This window comes from Charadrius vociferus, unplaced genomic scaffold (genome assembly GCF_000708025.1).
Source record: "Charadrius vociferus isolate BGI_N301 unplaced genomic scaffold, ASM70802v2 scaffold61, whole genome shotgun sequence".
Taxonomy (NCBI): domain Eukaryota; kingdom Metazoa; phylum Chordata; class Aves; order Charadriiformes; family Charadriidae; genus Charadrius; species Charadrius vociferus.
The window spans coordinates 4,468,085-4,489,853 of NW_009646945.1; the positions used below are offsets into that span (position 1 = coordinate 4,468,085).

A 21,769-nucleotide genomic window follows, 5' to 3' on the forward strand; every position below is an offset into this window, starting at 1 on the left:
TTAACAATCAAGCTGAATAAACCTGATAGCTTATATTTACATTTTATTTAATTTATCTTGACAGCTTTGTTAGTTCAGTACGGATACAGAATAAACACGTCATATACAACATACAGGAATACCGGGACCGAAGTACCTGATTTCCATTGGCTTGGGTCTGTTTTGGTGGTGTTTCTTGAACGGCAGGACTAACTGTAGTAGAGTATGTATAAGCCACCTGTGGAATCAAAATGGTTTGCTTATTGGCAGCAAGAGCTCTCAAGCATGGAACACTGTTCTGGTCAGCAATGGCAACAATTGTAGGTAACTGGGCAGTGACTGTAGGTATAGCAATATTTATGGGATTGGCACTTGGTGGGATTACATTTACAATAGGATCAGAGTCTGTAATATTGTTGTCCTTTTGTGGTTCTTTTTTTGCACAAGTTAAGTTCAAAGGTTCTTCTTGGACAGAATAAACACTGTTCTGGTAAACACTAGTTATGGTAGATCTCTCCAACAGTTCTCCATGTTGCTTTGGTAGCGAAAGGTCAAGAGGTTCAATTTGTGGCTCTTCTTGTACACCCTCTGCTGTGTACGTATAACCCTGTGAATTTCTTGATGAAGAAAGGTTTAGTGGCGATGGGGATGGCGTGCTACTGCGTGAACCATTCAGAGTTGATCCCCCTGGTAAAGTCTGCGATTTTGTTGTATTGACAGGATTTTGTGAATTATTTGTGCTGTTCTGGGGTTCGCTCACATTTGTAGTTGCTGCTTGATCATCGTTATCTGTGGGACTGCTTAATTTAACTTGCTCAGGAGAAGATGGTCCAGAAGATTGCACAGAAATTTGTCCAGCTTGCATTTTTTCAAACCACTTTTTTACCACATCCAGTGGTAGGTTTACTGAATCAGCTATTTTTGAAAGCTCTTCTGCACTCGGTTGTGCATTTAATGCATAATACGCTTTCAGGAGCGATAAAAGGTTCTTTAAAGGTGGCTGACCAGGAGATAGGTTGTTCTCCCCAGTTTCTGACGGGACAGGGGAGTCGGGCTTCTCAGCTTCTGTTCCACTGGGCTGAGGAAGCTGAGGAGGATTTTTCGTTTCATAGTGCTTTAATTCTTGAAGTGCATTAAGATCTCCTGGACAGTCATCACAAAGAAGACAAGTGCTATCATTGGTCTCTCCTTCAAAGTTCTTATCTTTCTCAGACTTCACCGTAAGATCTTCTGGTAGTTTTTCATTTTTGCAACTATTTGTAGGAACAGAATTTTCTTTTTTTAGATTTTGTGGAACAACCTGAAGTTGACTTGGCTGCTCCAAGCTGTAGTTGATGATAATTTTGGTTGTCCCATCTTGGTCAACCAAAGGAAGACTGATAGCTGAAATGAGGGAATGGCCAGCTTGTGGTATAGATGCATTGCTGATTGTTTCTTGTTCTTTGGATGCAAGATTAGCATGATTGTTTTCCAATACTTGCCTTATTACATTACCATCCACTGCCACTTTAAGTACATTTTGAATGTCACTTAAATTGATGCTTATGGGAGACACCAGACCTACTGTTGGTAGAACAACAGCTTGCACCACACCCTGAGGAGAACTGGTTGCCTGCAACGGGCTACCACCACTAAAAACCCCATTCTGCAAAGGGGTTGAACAATTAATTCCTGAAGCAACCACTATGGGCTTGAATTCATAATCCACAGGTTCAGTTTTAATTTGGTTAACAGGAAGTTGCTCTTGCAAGGGTTTATTTTCTATCTTTTGTCGTATCTGTGGTCTTGCTGGGCTACCTGGTGATGCAGAAAGGGAAGGGGAGGAGCACTGAGACGTCTTGAGCCCCGACCGAGCTCGACCATTCACGGGCATCAAACCAATACACTTCTTACTGCTTATGTGTGAACTGTATGAACCAGAATGGGAAAAACGTTTCTTGCAGTTTGGGCATTCATATGGCTTCTCTCCTAAAGAGAAAAAAAAAAAGAAGAAAGAAGAAAAAAGGCATATGCAACAGTTTACTAGGTTACAGAGTAACTTCATCAAGTAACAGCAACTACAAAAGAATACATCAAAATGACCTCTTAAAGAGTCCTAGGGGAAAAAAAAATCTTATACAGTGAATTGAACAGTAAGAGTAATTATGTCATCTATACCTCTGACCCTAGGGTCCTTTAGTAAGTTTGTGATCCACTAGTAGATACAGGATGGAGCCCACATGATCATGATACATTCAAGTATTTCACAGTAACTGTCTACGTATCACATAAATGAGTCTATATGATATTTGCAGATTTCATTGAACTCCATTCAAGTAGTACCACTACTAACTTCAGAAACGGCATAAACTACTTCAGGATGGAAAAAAATTAGAATATGATTAACCAAAGAAAAAATACAAATGCCATTAATGCAATAATTACATAAGGAGCTACGCACATCGTATTGCGGCAAACTCAAATACGATATATCTGTATCTTCCTACAATACTTATCAGCTGAACAAAACCAGGCAAAGTTTAAGTAAAGGGAAACAAGACACATGCAGAAGACAGATGTATGTTTGCCTTCAGAGATGAACATCAGGTTAAATTGCCAGGAAGATGCACACAATTATGCAATTGTTATACCCATAGCCAGAGTTGGCTTTTCAGGGAGTCTGTGCTATAGAGGAAAAGGAAAGAGCCAAAATAGCTGGCTTGCTTCAGATTCAAAAGTACGTTGACTGAGGCTTTCTCACTCACAGGCACAGTGCCACCACCCTCTGGAAAAAAATTGTTTGCTGAAGGAAGACTTGTAAGTCAGGTGCCTTTAATTGTGGTTATCATGGTTGAGCAACTGATAGGAAAGGAAAAGTTGGCCTAAAACTTTGTTTTCAGACTTTCTGTCAATAGGTAAATTTGTGTTAAAGAGAAAAATTGAGAATCTCTTTTGAGTGAACACATTTTACTTATTTTTATATATTAATATATATTATATATTAAATTACTTACAAATTTGAACTTTTCTTATAAATTGAAACTTTTGTGACAGTATATCACAATTCCAGACCTGTGTCCTGAGGCTATTTTAATATTCTAATATCATTTTTATATAAAAATCACAGCCACAGACAGTAGGAAGCATAGTTGTTATGTCCCAATTATTATAAATCACAATTTTCTAGCAAGGCTCCTAACATGCTGAGTGGTCTGCAAACATTGAGAAAAAACAGACAACTGAAAAAGGACCAGAAGGATACCCCATTTCTTCTGCCACAAGTGAAGTTTTCCTTAACTGTCAGAGCTTAAGCTGCAACTGTAAATCCTCTTAGGTTATCCTACGTATTTCCTGCACACAGCTGAAGGCTGCAGTCAGTGCTTAAGGAGCCCCAGAAGAATAAAACAGAAAACACTAGTATTTTAAACTTAGACTTACAAGACTGATATCACATCAAAGTTATAAAGAGTAGAAATGGAAACAGTAGTGCATAATTCAGTGTTTGGTTTATTTACCACTGTGGATTCGTAGGTGCTCCTTTAGGTGATGTTTATATTTAAAAGCTTTTCCACATTCAGTGCACTTGAATTTTCTGTTACCACTGGACTGCGTCACATGTCTCTGTAAGAAAGAATTCGTAATTATTGCATAGGACAGAACGATGGAAAAACATCTTGTATTTTCACATTGTAACAGAGAAACTGCCATACAAAACTGAAGAGAATCAATCATAATTTTAAGAGACTGAAGGTGGTATGTGTTATGCATGAAAAAGAAACAAATTAGAAGTCAGGTTAAAACTGAGCCATGTGTATTTTCTGAACAAATCTGGTACAGTAAAAACAAAAAACCCAAACAACCCCAAAATACATTTGCCCCTTCTCCTAACTTCAGATGAAGCTTGCACTGACATGTTATGTGAGTAAGAAGTTCCAGGATGCATGCTAATTCTACTTGTGAAAGCAAAAAAAACAAGAAAAAACCCAAGCCCACCACCCACAGAATATGTCAGGCAGGACAGAGAAACATTAAAGCATATAAAAGCCTGTTTAAAGTTTAATCAGTTGACTTGATTTTTCCATTTACATGCTTCCAGCGCTTACTGTTGGCCTTGGATTCCTCTATGTAATGATGCCACAGGATTGCTCAAGAGAAGATGGCTCAGTGACAACAAAGGCACTCTCAGTCACAATTAATTCTCAAAATAAATGCAAAAAACTAAATTAAGATAAATAACAATGTGGAGGGATTTCCCAAGTACACTTCTTCACTACTTGCATTGAAGCTCTGTGGTTATTTTTGTTATATTTTGCCTTGTGAGAGCATTTATTGTTAAGTTCCAAATTATTTTTAATTTATCTTATTATTATACTAGTTTAAAAAAAAGCAAAAGCTAAGACAGACATGTAAATATATGCAGTATATATGTGATATGCATATGCAAGATATATAATTTTATTACAAACTGCATAAATCTATGAATGTGTATTTTTAAAGACTAAAATTACATACATTTTAGAAGTTGGAGTAGCTTAACTACCAACATGAAATGGAGGAATAAGAATTTTTTCTGTTTGAACAAATTGTTTATTATAAAAGCAGCAGCTCCTTTTTAAGTAGAGCTCACTTTGCAAACAGATACTCCACCACCATTTGGATGCAGCTGAAGATTTTTGGTAACCGGGGCAGGTATTTTCATAAACTCATTAATAGAGCTACTCATGTCATCTGGGGAAACAACCTGCCTACGGGCAGCGACCACAGATCGGCTGACGTGCGTTAACCTCCTCTGGTGTCAAACCTTGGTGGGGAGCTCCTACACCTACTTCTGGTCTCCCATGGTCGGCTGTGGTGGGAGCAGAGGCTCACCGAGCGCTGAGGCTGTTCCCTGAGCGCAGACACAGCAGCTGGGGCTGAGGTCTGCACTGGAGAAGCGGGGATGAATAAAAAGGCAGGACGATGTTCTTGTTCTGATTTATGCCTTTAGATCTGAAGAACCTGCAGCCGTGCCGTTTGCTGGATGAAAATCTGAGCACTCTGCTATGAGATATGCTGTCCAAATTATCAACCCTCCCCGTTCTACACCCCGTCCTCCGTTATTCGATACAGATGCTAACAGAAGACAAATTGAAACAAGATAATCTAAATTACTTCCAAGTACTCTAATTTGACAGTTCCCTTGGGATAAGCGTTTGGTTAAGCTGCAGTTTTCACCTCTCAGCAGATACTGCTCCCACCCTCCTCGGGGTGGGCTCCTTCCTGCCTCCTCCCAGGCTCTGCAGTGAGGTCTCCGCTCTGATTTATCCTGATTAGCACTTGACCCTTATTCCCGGGTTTGTCAGCTGTCTTTTGCTAGTCTACACAGCTTTTCAGCTTTGTTTAACTAAGTCCCTTGAAGATGATGTTCTAGATGATTGTGCCTGACTTGCTGCGTTTCACATTAATGATCCAACTTCACTGAGTCTAGAGGACCGTGTCAGGATTTACTTAAGCCTGCAGAGAATCATTTACTACTGTTTGACTTGAGATTATACAAGTTAAAGGATCTCAGCATATATACAGCTACTGCAGATGCCGGACTACATAAATATTCATACAAAATATTAGTGCATGTATTCAATCTGTCAGAAATGTTTCTGCTCCAGTCTTTAAAATTTGATGTTCTGCTTCCAAGGCATGGAAGCTCATATTTCTTTTACCAAATTTTTAATGAGTTTTCCTGTTTTCCTGGTCATAGCCATAAGATGCCTTGAACTTTATGCTAGGCAGTGTTTCCATCCATTTTGCCTTGCCTTCTTTTATTTGTAATTCTTTATTCATCTTTCTTGCTGTCTGTCCTATACTTTTTTGGGTTTTTTTTGGTAAATCTGAGACAAATTGAAACAAAGACTGAGGAGAGACCTTATTATTGCTTACAAGTATCTAAAGGGTAGGTTGAAGGAGGATGGAGCCAGACTCTTTTCAGTGGTTCCCAGTGACAGGACGAGGGGCAATGTGCACAAGTTGGAACATAGGGAGTTCCGTTCAAATACAGGGAAAAACTTCGTTACGGTTCGGGTGACAGAGCAGGGGCACAGGCTGCCCAGGGAGGTTGTGGAGTCTCCTTCTCTGGAGATTTTCAAGACCCACCTGGATGCAGTCCTGAGTAATGTGCTCTAGGCAATCCTGCTTTAGCAGGGGGGGTTGGACTAGATGATCTCTAGAGGTCTCTTCCAACTCTGAAAAATCCATGATTGCATGAGACATCCTCAGACTAGGATCTAGGAACTCACTCTCTAGGAACTTCTTTAAAACTAACAGAAATCGTAACTCTCTCTAAAGTACCACCTTTGATATCCTTTCACCTTCATTTTCTCACATTCAAATGCTTTGCCCCTTTCAGTACTGTTGAATCCACTTTTTTTGTCTCTGATGTGTGATGTATTTTTTAATGCACTGTACAAAACTGCTGTTTTCCGCTCATTAAAGAATTAACCGCATTCAAAGAATACTCCTCTGCATTCCTTTTAGGACTGAAACAAGAAACATCATCATTAAGGTCTGTAACTAGCCACTAATACATCCCTGCATCAAATATTTACTGTGCTTAGGACTAAAGTCCACTCTTTTCATAACAGAGAACTGAAACTAATTAATGGAAGCCTCACAAGTTATTTGGAGAACAAGAATTACAGGTACATCAGTGATTTTTCACAGCCAGTTTGACCATGGTCTTCAAGAGCTGCTGTTTCTCAGTAGTGTCCATGGCAAAATAAAATTTTAACAGACTACACATGGGTGCTGTGTAAGTTGTTGAGAAGAAAAATAAAACAAATATAAGAAAGCACTTATTCATACTTCAGTATCTTTTTTGGTGCTTCACATGTGAAACGGGACAAAAGATATGCAGCATTGCTTCCTACCAACCATTAGTGGTGTAGGAGCAGCCAGGGGAGCTGTGAGGGATGCCGGGGATGGGGAGGAGAGGGGAATGAAGGAGAAGGTGCCAGGATGGCTCTCAGCTCTCCGCTGGAGTAGAAGCAGCCGCAGTTGGTACATTTCCCCCTTCCTGAGAGGGAGGCACAGTGTGCACATACCTCTTCCACTGCCTTCACTATGCCAGAAATTACCTTTACTCTTTGCTTCCTTGTACAGAACAACTACAAAATTGTCACATACTGGCCATGAACCAGCTAACAAACTTATCCAAATAATCTACTTCCAGGTGAAGTCCTTTAAGAATAAGACATTACGTTTTGGACATGAGCTGCTTAAGATCCACAACCAGGAGGTCTATACTTTACTATAGAAAAAAAATAATTTTCCATTACGTAATCATTGTAATTACAATGACATGTAATCATTTACATGCATATGAAGCCAATTTTGAAGACATGACAATTTTGTGACAGTAACATAAACAAATACACATTTCAAATTTACCAAATATCTAAACTATTGTGCTTTTGATTCTGGCTATGGCTCTAAAGAAAAAACACACCTAAACAGGTATTTTGAGTTCCAGATACTTCATAGCAACAACACTCATGAAATGCAATTGTGCCTTCAAAAGTGTAAGCCCATTAAAATATATCTGCAGGAATACAATTTGAGTTTGCCTTTGTAGCAATTCTTCTGAGATTGTTTACTCGCTTGGTATTTTTTCTCTTTTCATTCAAACTTCACGCAAATATGGGAAAGCCTTCTAGCCCTTCCAACTACATTATTTTTCTTCACGCAAATATGGGGAAAGCTTCTAGCCCTTCCAACTACTTTATTCTTCTGCTTTTAGCCTTCTAGCTGGAAAAAAATTGAAAAGAAATGTGGTAGCTCACAAAAAAAGCATTATACAAAAAGCATTCATAGATTTTATAGTTAGAAATACAAGATGCATATAACACGATAGTAACTTTAAAGTGGAACCTAGTCAATAAGAGAGCAAGACAGAAATGTGTTGTTCATGGGAAATATATTTGAATAAACAAGAACTGCCACGCCAGAATATGCTGGTGAGGTTATTCCAAACCCTGTGAGATAGTAAAATCCCTCTACCAGGATGGCTGATATTTCTTGTAACAATTTTTCCTATTTAATTTACCCATGAATGTAAACACTCAGGTTTGTAAGCCTGTTAAATTCTTGGACTTAGTGCTACTTTACAGAATGGAGGTTAATATGCAATGTCTAAAAAATCATCTCCTTTACTCTGTGTTACAGTCTTTCAGTCTACTGCAAGTTCTTTTGGTATGGAGCTGCAACAAATTCTGAAGTACTTTTCCCTTTGCATTTTTTTCACTATTCACTGTTTTGAATCTTTCTGTGATGTTTCTCTCCTGTTTCCCCTCTGAAAAGTATCAATCTTTTTAGTCTGTCGTCAGAGGAGAACACCTCCAAGCCCCCCTCTCTCTAACCTGCTGGTGACAAATCTGTATCTTTTTCCTTGGATAATTCCTGACTCTTTCAGTGAGTTTTAGTTGTTTCCTGAGCTTCAGAGTGCCTCTGGTAAGCTACGGAAGCATGTAATTGGGGATGCATGATACAAAATTGTGGGGATAAAAGAAAAAAGGAAAACGATGGAGAGGGGAACCTCTACAGGACCTTCTGTAGTGACGAGATGGCTAACTCATGGAAGGCATTTCAAGGAACCGTGCCCTCAAGTCAGCCCATGAACCACAGAAAACAAGCTCAGAATATCTTTAGCCCTTTTTATTGCTTCATTTAGTACTGAAACATTGTATTTTATGCACAAATTATCTGTATGTTGTCTTATAGCATGGATTGCATTTAAAAACTGTCTCACAGTTCAAGTAAATGAATCAACACAATGATTTGTTTCTTAAGGGCAAAAATCAGTACAGTAAATTTTGAATTAGCCAAACAGGATTTATGAAAGAAAAAATTAAGTGCTTCACTAAAGATTTGCGATTAGATTTGAGTTACATTTTTTATGTAATGTTAGCCAACGAACAGAAAAAAACTAATTACCTATAAATGCAATAAAGCACTTCTGAAAATTGAAGTTTAACCCAACCATACTGCCTAGATAAATGAAAGCACAGGAATTCAGTCTCATCCTTTGACAGCTATGGAAAAAGTCTAACTTCAGCAGCCTGTTTAAGTGCATGCTCCAGAGACTTCAGCATATAGATAATCTGATACGAACTGTTTACTTGCTCTGTACATTTCTCCTCATATAACAAAACACAGCTTGTTACAGAGGACAACAAATCCTTAATTCAAATGCCACTTACTTGATCTCTTCCTGATTTGTGTGATGTCATGTGGCGGTCGAGCTGCGTTCTGTATGCAAACGTGTAACTGCACAAGGAGCAACTAAAGTTATCTTCATTTTTTTCATGGCGATATTTAATGTGTTCCTTCAGAGAGGTAAAACGCTTGTACCCTCGATCACAGTATGGGCAAGTAAGCAGTTGGGAAAACGCGTCAGGCGTTCCTACACAGGAGAGACAATACACCATATTTAAATAAATGTAAGCTCCTGTTGTGGTTTAACCCCAGCCGGCAGCTACAACCACACAGCCGCTTGCTCACCCCCTGCCCCCCTCCCCCCACTTGCTAGAGTAAAAGTCACACACGCAAGCAAAGCAAAACAAGGAATTCATTCCCTGCTTCCCACGGGCAGGCAAGCATTTAGCCATCTCCAGGAACGCAGGGCACCAACATGCATAACGGTTACTTGGGAAGACAAACGCCATCACTCCGAATGTGTCCCCCCTTTTTCTTCTTCCCCCAGCTTTATATACTGAGCATGATGCCACACGGTATGGAGCAGCCCTTTGGTCAGTTGGGGTCAGCTGTCCCGGCTGTGTCTCCTCCCAACTTCTTGCGCGCCCCCAGCCCTCCCTGGCAGCGCAGGGTGAGGAGCAGAAAAGGCCTTGAGAGCTTAGCAACAACTCAAAACACTGGTGCGCTATCAGAAGTATTTCTCATTCCAAATCCAAAACATAGCACTACACCAGCTGCTAATAAAAAAAGTTAACTCTATCCCAGCTGAACCCACGACAGCTCCAAACTTACTAAAACCAACAAACATGCTTTACATTTCCATATATTACTGTAAGAAAACATGCAGCTGCTAGAAGCTCCATTTGTTTTAGATAAGGAATGATGGTAATTGTTTTTCCCCCACAGGTATTATGTTACTAATTATAGTATGTTATGGTTGCCCCAGCGCACACTGGAGAGAGTCAGCACAGTATGATTACCCAAACCCACACCTCTCACAGCGAGTCTGTTGGACCTCCCAATACAGCACTAGAGCTTCTCTCTATATATTTCTGTATCTCTGTTTAAAAAGTGGCCTGAAAATTATGACACATGGTTTAAGATCTAGTAATGTTTGTAGATCTCATTAGCTCAATCACAGACAATCCTCAAATCCTGCTTACAAATTTAAGTCTATTATTGAAACATTTAATAGTCATCCTGTTTTCATCTCCTAAGGAATTAATAGTACTTGCAAGCTCCAGAGAATATTTTCCTTTCTCTTTACCTAACACAGAATTGCAAGGAAAAAAGAACTGAAAAAAAGTTATTAGAAATGTGGTTAACATTTTTTTATCTGGACCTGTTGGAGCGGGTCCAGAGGAGGGCCGCAAAAATGATCCGAGGGCTGGAGCACCTCTGCTATGGGGACAGGCTGAGCGAGTTGGGGCTGTTCAGCCTGGAGAAGAGAAGGCTCTGGGGAGACCTTATTGTGGCCTTTCAGTACTTAAAGGGGTCTTATAAGTAAGACGGGGACAAACTTTTTAATAGGGCCTGTTGTGATAGGACAAGGGGTAATGGCTTTAAACTAAAAGAGGGCAGATTCAGACTAGATATATGGAAGAAATTTGTTATGCTGAGTGTGGTGGAACACTGGCACAGGTTGCCCAGAGAGGTGGCAGATGCCCCATCCCTGGAAACATTCAAGGTCAGGTTGGATGCGGCTCTGAGCAACCTGATCTAATTGAAGATGCCCCTGCTCATTGCAGGGAGGTTGGACTAGATGACCTTTGAAGGTCTCTTCCAACCCAAACTGCTCTAAGATTCTGTGATACACAGATATGTACCTGTTAGTAGGGCATACTGTCTGCAGGACAGAAAGGAGAGAGGACATAACGAGTGACAGAAAGGAAAGAGATCAAATGTGAGGCCATAAATATGACTCTAATGGGATCTATAGAATCTATTCTGCTGGCTTTCATGAACTTACTTCTGTATCAGCATAGGACAAAGACAAATTAGACTGAAGCTGAAGATTAATTTCACAAGTCTATTTCTGAGAAGTCACCATTTAATGAAGTTTTACTCCATCTCTTCTTATCAGCATGTATTTATTCCCCATATATAGTAACTTATTATATCTTTGGAAAAATAATTTTTGTAAGGATTGAAAAAAAATTCTTTCTTTATAGATTGATAAAAGTGTGTTTAAATAAATGTAGGGGTTGAAGTATTTGATCAAACTATTAATTTATAAGGTGTGGTATCCTCCAATGACTATGCTACTCCTCCACACTTCAAGGGAAATGGGAAGAAAATTTTGCAAGGATGCACCTATCTACTGTGCTGAGTGAGAGCAGGAGAGGAAGGCAGATTATCATTTTATGCTCTCAAGCACGAGGGGCAAATTTGTACGCACTGTCATTTTAAGTTGCAGAACTATAAGCATTATTAATACTCATAAAATTAACCAGTACTTTAGAAAGTACTTCTGAATTATTGATCTTCATGGCCTTTCCCAGCAGTTATCACCATAGATTGATTATATGCTCTATAAAGTAGCAATTTGTTCTGTTTGTGTGGAATTTACTCACTTTATTTTTACTGAATGTGTCATTGTTCTTGCAACAGTGGAAAAGAAGAGTCAGACCAGTTTTCATTATTACTAAAAAATAACACCTTCTCTGTCACATGGGTTGCCTTACACTCGTTATGGTAATAGGCAACATAACGCTCATATTGTACTGGTTGTCCTGTTGTTCCACCCCTTTCTGCTTTTCCTGGATTAGCGAGGATGTTAAAAAAGGAACCCATCCCCACATGTGTAGACATGGTATGCTTCCCTTCAATTCTCTTTTTCCATCTACAATTCAATTCACCTGACATAAAGAATAGTCCAGTTCAGCACAAATACAACTCAGTGGAAACGTCAGAAGCACGTTAACTTAAATTCTGTTTCCACTGGAGCAAATGGCTTCACAATGGTTTCCCAAAGCCACTAAAGACTCTAATTCTCTGTCACTTCGTCCAGTCCCCCAGTTTGGAAGCACATATCTTTAGCAAATAACACTCTATTTTTAGCATTTTCTGTTCCAAATGATAAAAACAATGAACATTATTGTTCAGTATCGTTATTTTCAGAATACTTCCCTGTGAACTTACCGGGGTAGGTCCAATTTAATTTATTAATACAAATGTAATGATTACATGGGAATCATATTGCAAGGCAGTAAAACTAATTTGACAATCCGTGCCACAGATAAAAATCTTAAATTAATTAAGTTGTAAAGCTTAGGATGCTACTGTTAAGCATATATCTCCATTGAATTTTGCAAAACTTGTAAAGTAAACTACAAAATATTAATAATTCAGGTCCTATTTCTATACATAAATAGGCATGTATACATCTTAAATTTACTAAATATTTTAATTTACTGATTTTTTGGCTAAAATTTCTAATAACATGAAATCTCTGGAAAAGCAGAACGAAATTGTTAGTGTTACCTCTTTCACTGCTCTCGCTTAGACTCCAGTACAGTAATACAGCTACAACAACATTTTTTATTCAATGACGTACATTTTTTTAAATGACTGGAGCACATCATCTCCTAACCCTTTATGTAGGATGTTATTTTCTTTTGAAAAATCTTAAATACTCCAATAAAGGAACCCAATCTGGTTGAAATGCTGTTTTCACAGGTTATGAAAGCTGAACACTTCAGAAAGCAGCGCAGACGCAAAACCAAACTGAACAGGTTTTCCCTTCAAATATTCCATGATGAAGATGCCTTCAATGTTTCCTGATGAGGAAATGAACAAACTATGACTTCTCATCTCACTCAGAAGAACATCTTTAGCATGAAGTTTCCGTAGAGAAAAAAGACATCTACTTAAATGTAACAACAGCTCATCATTTTTTCACATAAACATTTTCATATAAACAATGTTTCTTTTTTTCTCCACTAGTGTCTTTTCAGAAAAAAAAATACAGCCCATCCTAGACTGGCTACCTAGTAAATGAACTCCTACCTAACAGGTCCTTTTGCGGGTTTTGTTTAGAAATACAAAAAGAAAAGAAACATGTTACAACTCCCCCTAAGTTATTCTTACATACACCCATACTATCTTACTTCATTCCCATTATATTTAATAAATGTTTGTTCTATTCATTTCATATAATGCTACTGAATGGATTTATGAGAGCCTGAATTTTTATTTCCAGTTTATTATTTATGTACCGATACAACCGAACCCCAGTACGTGTCTTGTTTCACAAAATCAAGTAGTAATGTTTTTTGCATGAGGATCCCATCCCCTCTTAATTATTTAACTAAGATTTAATTATTTTTTTCCCAAAGCTACACATATATACATTGCTGTCTTCTAAACAACAGAACTTATGGGTCAAGTAGTTAGTACAACTTATTTCGTAAGAACTGAACTGGTGGCAGGTTTACCATTTTCATCCTGACCACTAGCTTCTGGCGTGCCTTGTCTCTGGTCCTCCTCAGGTGCTTCAGGGTAAATGACAGCTGTATCTTCTTGTTGAAGGAATTCTTCAACATTAGGGTCATGGTTTTGTTCATTTTCTGCATCAGAATCACATTCATCTTCTTTCACTAAGCATGAAAAACAAGATATGAAATGAAGAGTTTAAAAAGAACACAAATGAGATTCAGTAATCCACACAGTCAAATCACCCTCTATCCAAGGATTTCAAAACTCTTTACAAAGACTCGTATAGGTGAAGCCCTTTAAGATGCAGGAATATGCCAAGTTTTAAAACAAAGAACCAGTGGCATAACGACATTTAAAAATTTCACTAAAAACACAGTTTGCCTCTTTAACTAAGTGCATTTTTATCATTTTAGATTTATCTGTTCCCTTCAACTTCCCTAAAAATCTTAAACGCAACATTAATTACGATTTTGCCCTTGTAGTTTGAAGGCCAGATTACAGTCTTGGCTCCTATGTTTGCAAAAGTCAATTTGTTGCCTTCAAGACATAATCTTTAATGTTATTTAAGACCTGTTCATTAGTGCAAACCCAGAAGATGTTTAAACTCCAAATAACAAGTTCGCCAGCTGACATGAAGTGAACTTGAACTTTGAGCGGCTTGCTCTCTGGCGTCAGATACGGGTATCAAAAAGGTTTCAGACCTAGTTAACAACCTCCAACATTTTCCAGTTTAAAACTTAAGAAAACAATCAATGAACAGTAACTGTATTTACAAGTCAACAAATAATAAATTAAATATTTTACTTAATGTTATGTGATAAATATTTGCTACCAAATATTTGTCTAAATACATTATGGATAGAGTTTACTTTTACCATGGTGGAATGTTCTGCGAGAGCTCTGCCTATGGCACATTAATCATGACAGATCTCCTCCACTGTTAATAATGTGAGGTACACTCTTAATAGGAAGAAGTTTTACGATTCATCTCTCAGCATAAAGTCACATACTCAATTTACAATTTGACACAATCTTTTTATGACATGAGACAGTCTTTCTCATATATAGACTGTTATGTAATACATAATGTAGTTCTTTGTACTTGTTTGAGGAAACCTGACTTTACAGCAACTAAAAGAATGTGTCGATCTAGTTTTAAACGTATCAATGTTTAGTTGGTTTTTTTTTAAATAAAAATGTTAAATTTTAAATAAAAACATTAAAAACCAAAGTATTAGAGTCTTTAAAAAAGCTGGATGGGTTATATGTTAAATATTTTGTCAACCAGTGAAATAACAAAATAACGAAGCGTCTGTTGTGGTTTGATTCTGAAACCAAAGATACATGTTTTATTTTGCCTTCTGTGTTATCAGTACAGAGGAGCTGATAATAAGACACAGTATTATCTCAAGTTTATTTTGGTATATTCATTATTAGTTTTAAACACTATCTGTTGACCTGTACTTGTATTCTATACCACTGTGCATAAGATCAGTGCTGTTCCTCGTTTTGCTCTCTTTCCTGAAGTCATTAGGAGATGCGGTGCTGCAGTGGCACTGCCATCAGCCCTCGTGTGAGGGGACTGCTCTGTGTCACTGGCCAGCTACGCCTCCGGACCCAGGACACCTGAAAGGAGCCCAGACAGTTCTTCCTCAGCTAAAACACTGTCTACAGTTTAAGACCTCTAGCATGGAAGGGTAAAGCCGTTTAAAAAGAGAGGTGGGAGAACTCCAAAGATTTCAGAAGGATACTCACCCAGCCAAAATTCAATAGCACTTTATGAATAAGGGACTCAGATTAACAAAGAAATACCTGTACATCCAACTTCATCTGTCTGAGCTTCAGGCCCCAGGATTTCCTTTGTTTCTTTTCCAGCTGAAACAGTACATTTCACAAAAAGAAGAATAAATATTAAAAAAAAAAGCCACACAGACAACAACTTAATATATTTATTTCCTCAGCAATTCTTTCCATTTCTGTACTGTTTAGAAGAACTGCATTTAAACACAAAGTTCTTCCAAAAATATGGATTCCACATTATTTCAGCATTGTGTAATTGGTTGAACCACAAAGATATTCCATGGTTAAAAAACCGAAATCTTAAAAGGAAGCAATACTAAACACTAACCATCATTTGAAGAAAGGTAAAGACAGGGACGGTGTGTTTCTCCAGCAAATACAGAGTCAGCTACTTAAATAACCCTATCTAAAATGCAGCTACCTGATACATAGCAATATTATTTCTGGAAACCAGAGTATCATAAAACAAATATTTTACATTATTTTCTCCAATTAGCAGTTTTCAGAAATACCCGATGATTTGCTAGTAACGTTTGCAAACAGCTACCTAATGCGCTCTTTCTTGTAAATCATCTAGAAACCATTTACAGGCTGCGATTGATTAAAGAAACAAGGATTTTAAACACATGCTCCCCACTTCAGATCACTTCTGCACTACAAAAACACTTCACATATCAGTTCCAATATCCAGCATGTGTTTGCAGGCACCAGACGTCCGTAGAACCAACGCCACAGAGCCCACCTGCTTCTGAAGCGCCACCAGCTCCTGCCGAGCTGCAGCATTCAAGGATGGAAGTTTTAACTCATTACAGGTTGTTGGTTCAAATCAATAACTGGCTAAAATTGTTCCTAATTTACATACGTTGGTTAGCCTCCACGGGAAGTTCCTACTGGAAAGGCCACTGCTGTCATCTCTGCCAGTAACTGGCTTACAGCAGGGGTGCGTAGGAAACCTATGTTGGTTTTTTCACTCCTTTATCGGTCATATGCTATGCTAACATGTGTGAAATTAAAGCAGCATTTCATAGTTTAATTACGAAAACTTTAGATGCTTCAGAGCTACACAGCAGAAAAAGACTCTTTGATGACAGAGGAGGTCAGACTACACAACTGCTATGGCCTGAAACAGCAACTGTTAACTTTTATTTAGCTTACTTCACGCTACTTCAGTGCAGGGAAAAATTCTTTGTTTTGGCTAGTCAAAACCCCCAAACATTCCAGCTTTTTAATTACAGGAGAACTCAATTTCTCCTTTATACGGAAGATGATAAATTCCAGGACAACCTTAAATTCTCATATTAAAACGGCTTCCTCAAAGGAAAAGACTGTTAATTCTGTCTACCTTGATAAAATCCCACACGCCCAAATATGTGGAAGCTGTATCTGCAGATAGTCACAAACAAGAAATATGCTTAAAAGGAAACTGTAACACTTAAATGTTACTTTTATTTTAGTTGCCATCTACAAAACCCTCCAAACCGGTCCATATTTTACTGGTGAATATTGGATTATGAACTAATTATATTTTTGGCTCATGGTTTCAGAGACTTGGTTCAGAATCTGTAAGATGGATCACTGCATGCAATGCAAATTTAAACTCAAAATTTAATTTCTTAAAAACAATGATGCAAACATACTATTTTTCTTTAAAAAGGGTTTGTGATTTTTCTCCATTATGAAATAGCCTCTGCAGAACAGGGGGAATATCAGTAAGTTATTACTCATAGAAATTTAAATTACAGTGCCTCTAGCAAATTCCATTGCCTTCAGTACAAATACAAGATACGCTTCCCAAGGGAATGTCAAGGAATTGATGGCATTACAGATTAACCTCAGTGAAGTTAAAAACCTTCTCAGTTCTAGTAATCAGAAGCTCTGTTTGATACTGTCTCTACCCAATATCTAAAAGTGGGGTATGAGACAGGGAGAAGCCCTCCTCCACAGGGGGTGATCTTCCTTAATGCTGCAGGAATAATTAATAATTTGAAAAATGTTAAGTCATAATGTTAGCTATGACTGGTCAGCATAGGAAGGCAACTTTCTAATTGTGCCCTCAGAAGCCCAATTACCACGCTGCAAATACAGCTGCTGGGGAGCAACGAGAAGGGATGTGATGATGGGGGAACAGATCTTAAGACACTGTTACACCAATGAGAAATCACAGCTCTGGATTCCAGAAGAAATGTGAGCTACCTGCTGAATAACTGCTTAAATACAGGTCTCCACGAACAGCATCTAGGGCATGAATATCAATCTTGGCATTACATCTGGACGTACCAGATAATTGTAAAACATGTTCTTGGACTTCTGTATCTCATCATTGCTTATGAGCACCTGCTTAGAGATACGGTGGGACTTCCTAGGGTTAAATGCTAATGATATTCAGACCACAGGCAATAGTGTGTACTGGCAGTGAACATGCATGGCACAATCACTGTGTCATCGGCTGACTGTAAAGATCTCTGCATGGGTAAGATAAGTGATCAAATTTAAACCACTAGCAAAATGGAAATTTTGGTTGTAAGCAGAAAGACAAACTTCACGGAAATTTCCACCGCAGTCTTATCTCCAGAGAAGGGAATAAATTCCAAAGCCCATCAAAAGAGTTTCTAATTTAAATTCTTTAGAGCTAATTTCCTGATATACAACTGGCATGTAGCAAGCACTATTTACAGCTTACAGTATTGCCTGGTTGATCAAAAACATGCCATGCTTTTCTAGCCTTCCTCCCAAAAGAAATCGATACAAAATAATGCAGCAATCTTCCTCGGCAACCCACCACACTGAAAGAACACAACCCTTCTTACAGCACACAAACTCAACTAGAATTTTATCAGTTAAAGGAATTTTTGAGTTCCAGGAGGAGCTTGAACATAAAATGTAACTTCATTAATTTTAAAGGTTATTTCAATGTCTGGACACTTTTTTTAAATTTTCAGTTTTTCAAAGATATTTTAGTTCCAGGTCTGAGATCTCCAGATTTGCTAAATACTTATAATACATAATGATGCTTTTTTAAGTCTATTAATATAATAAGTCATGAAGTTTAACCTGTGCTTAATTTTTTTTTAAGTCGTAGCATAGGTTTTACTTTAAAGCAAAAAAAATTAAAATCGTATTACAGAATCATTGCACACATGAATGCTGGCACCCTGCCAACAACTTGTGCAGGATACACGTGGTTCACTTTTTCAAACTCTTATGACTGTTTCAGTTAAACCTCTTGAGATACACACCTTACATTTAAAACACCTGTTCCGAAGGTCTTTTAGAAATTCAGTTAGAATGACTGGAAACGGAAGGAAACTAATCTGATAAAGAAATGTTACGTGTGTTGTTTCTATTCTTGGGCATTCATGAACAGAATAAATATGTAAAAAACTAATTCTGTCAAGTTCAACTAAAACCAGGAACTTTAAGTACTACTCTACCAATGAAACACAACTTACTAAAACTGCTGTAGTGCATGTGTTCTAAAAATAGTCACTAGTCCTTAAGATGGTATTAGTGTTGCACGGACACCTACCCCAGTACCCTTCTCTGTATGAGAGATCACGTATTCAGTACCCCTCTCTTTGGATTTCTAATGTGCAACCGAGACTGACGATATGATTTTCAGCTCACACCTTTCCTTCTAGGAATGTTATAAAAGAGTAAATAGTATTTTACCATAGCAAATCAAAGCTCCATAAAACCTAATGTAGCCTTCATTTTTCTCACGTAGTCATCACCAGAAATTCAAACAATTTATTTAAAGAAACCTTACTATCAAACGAAAACCCCTCCAGATTGCTACAAGAGAGTCTTCTGAATACATAATTTTTACAGAAGAAATTTACAGTAGTTTGAGCAAGCCTGTACCGCACTTGTTTAATCTTTTGTCTGTCTCAACACTGATGAAAGCCTGTCTTCATCAGCACTAACCGAGGCAGAGGAAACATTGCCTACACTGTGACTCTACAATCACAGTAGAATTTGGTTCAAAGGCTTAATTTTAGCAAACAAATTTTAAAAGGTTAAAAATGGTGCGTTTGAAATAAGGAGTCACAAAGACGCCACCCCATGTCTAGAGCTCTGAAAAACCCCAGAAGGTTGTCTGAGGCAAGATGCCGTGTCATGACTACCTGTAGGTACATCTCCAGGAAATGTTCTGCCTAAAGGGTCGTGACCCAGCACCTCCGTGAGCCAGGGCTCTTCTTCACTCCATATTTCAGGTTTCCTACACCAATGCTTGAAGGGCTCAAGAAATAGTCTACACACAGCCCATTTTCATGTAACTGCAATTTCTGATAGATATAGCCTGCAGTAGAACAAAGATATTATAGGAGAACTAAGAAAATTACCCACCTAATAATTTAGCTCCAAAATACTCATTTCCCTGCACAGCATCCCTTGGCAATAGCAGCTATGTAAAAACAGGCTGAGTTGATGCTATTCTTTGAACTCTCAGCTGCTCTCTCTCAGCTGGATTGCAGTTAGGGACCATATGACTGCTTTCTGTTTATTTAGATGTGAGGTCATGCAATTTGTCTCAAATCACCAGGTTTAACAAGGTGGATGCTAAAGAATTGTGGCTGTAGCTCAGACACAAACAAGGATATGTCGGAAAATATTCTGTATCTTTCAGGGGATTAAGGCCAAATTCCACAATGAATTCCACTAATTTATGCATTTATCCCAATTTGGCTCAAACGTAAGCATGCTGTGTGATATTATGAAACTCAGTATCTGATTCCACAGTAAAAAAGGCCCATTTCCTGATTGCTTCAAATTTTCAGCTTCTAAAGCTGCTGCATAATATGTACAACATTTACCTCCTTCCAGTGTTTTCAAAATACAGATTCATTATGAGTAAGATAGTAAATTCTAAAACTAATAATCTAAACATTACTTTTTCTGGCTATATTTTACAAGGGAAAAGGCAGAAGCAGCTCACAGGCAGAAACTTACACCTGAATGTTTTGTTTCGTGTTTTTGGCTTTCTGCTCACTCCCCAAGCTGAGCAAACCCTGAACCTTACCGGGAGCTATAGCAGAGACCTGTGATGCAAAAAGACTTGGAAAAGCTAAAAGCAAGTAACTAGTCTCTGATCTCCCTTGAGAACGCTGTGTCCACAGATTTGAAGCTCCTGTTTAACTATGCAAGTGGAATTAATGCACCTTCAAATCCGCCTCAAATATTAAATAAAGAACATGAAATATATTACAATAAATACATTAGAAAACCTCTTTTTTGATTGTGAACACCACGTTATTTCAGTAACAAAGTGACCAAACCAAGTTCTATCAAGTTTTTGCTTTAGAAACCTTTCACTACATTGCATCATCAGTGAAAATGAACGTACCTTCATCTTCCCAGCAACTGTTTGTACTCCCTTCTCTTTCGCTGTTTTCTGGTAATACTGTGTGGTCTGTTGGCAAGTCATCTTCTGGCACACTAGCATCACAGTCTGCTGCATCAGTTACACTTTCTTCTTCCACTATATGCAATTTATCTTCATCGTCTGAATCTGAGTTTGCTTCTACCACGTTATTATAATTGGTGACTGTGGACAGACAAAATGCAAAATACGGATCAATATACTCTTAATTTACAGCATGGAGGTCCAAAGCTTTCAGTACTGGGGCCAGCTACTTTATCTGGGGCATCTCTATGGAGTCACATTATTATCTCTTCTCTGCACACGGGGATGGCAGTGGCTTATGAATGACTTGGATGTAATGGTGGCACACAAGGACACATCTGACGGCTGCTGGGCTTCCACCACTGCTAGGAGCCATGGTACCTCTCATTTCTGCACACCCAGCGTAAGGCTACACAAGAAAAGGCAGTGAACAACTCCAGAGTTGTATTCTGGACCACACTGAAGCATCAGGCCTCACTCCAATTTGGATACCAGCATTACTGTATGTTTCCTTTAAAAATACTATCGCCCGGCCAACAGTCTGTGAAACACTTAATGCTCATAAATATTCTGTTAGAGAGAGATGTGTGTAATGAGGATAGGCTGTACGTACATAGCAATCAGTGGGGTACAGCAGGAACAAAACGGCAGGGAAACCACTGGCACAGAGGACCAGGCGGCCGCAGGCTGAGTGCGCTCCAGAGAGGGCGACTCAGTCGCTCCTCTCTGGTCCCACGGAGCAAACCCCTGTCTGCAGCTACGCACGCTAGCTCGGCTCACCCTGTCCATTCTCACGCTGGCTTTTCTGTAATCACTGCCAGCCCCATGCTCTGGGTATGTGAATTGAGGAGCAATAAATGGGAACAATAAAGAGATTTGATTCAGAAGGGCTAAAGCGCTCCTGATCCAAGCTAAGATGCTCTTGTAATTACACCCGGACATCAC

The 21,769-nt window shown here is 38.5% G+C and overlaps 1 protein-coding gene across 1 annotated transcript in view; it reads right to left on the minus strand.

Annotated features, from left to right (window-relative positions):
- Positions 1–21,769, minus strand: part of ZEB1 (zinc finger E-box binding homeobox 1) — a 197,028-nt gene that overhangs the window by 6,031 nt on the left and 169,228 nt on the right. The window contains exons 2-7 of the mRNA XM_009895127.1: positions 20,765–20,965; positions 15,433–15,495; positions 13,620–13,781; positions 9,189–9,391; positions 3,474–3,579; positions 137–1,947 (exon numbers count right to left, since the gene is read on the minus strand). Of these exons, the coding sequence (XP_009893429.1) occupies positions 137–1,947; positions 3,474–3,579; positions 9,189–9,391; positions 13,620–13,781; positions 15,433–15,495; positions 20,765–20,965 (2,546 nt within the window). The remainder of the gene's footprint in view (positions 1–136; positions 1,948–3,473; positions 3,580–9,188; positions 9,392–13,619; positions 13,782–15,432; positions 15,496–20,764; positions 20,966–21,769) is intronic.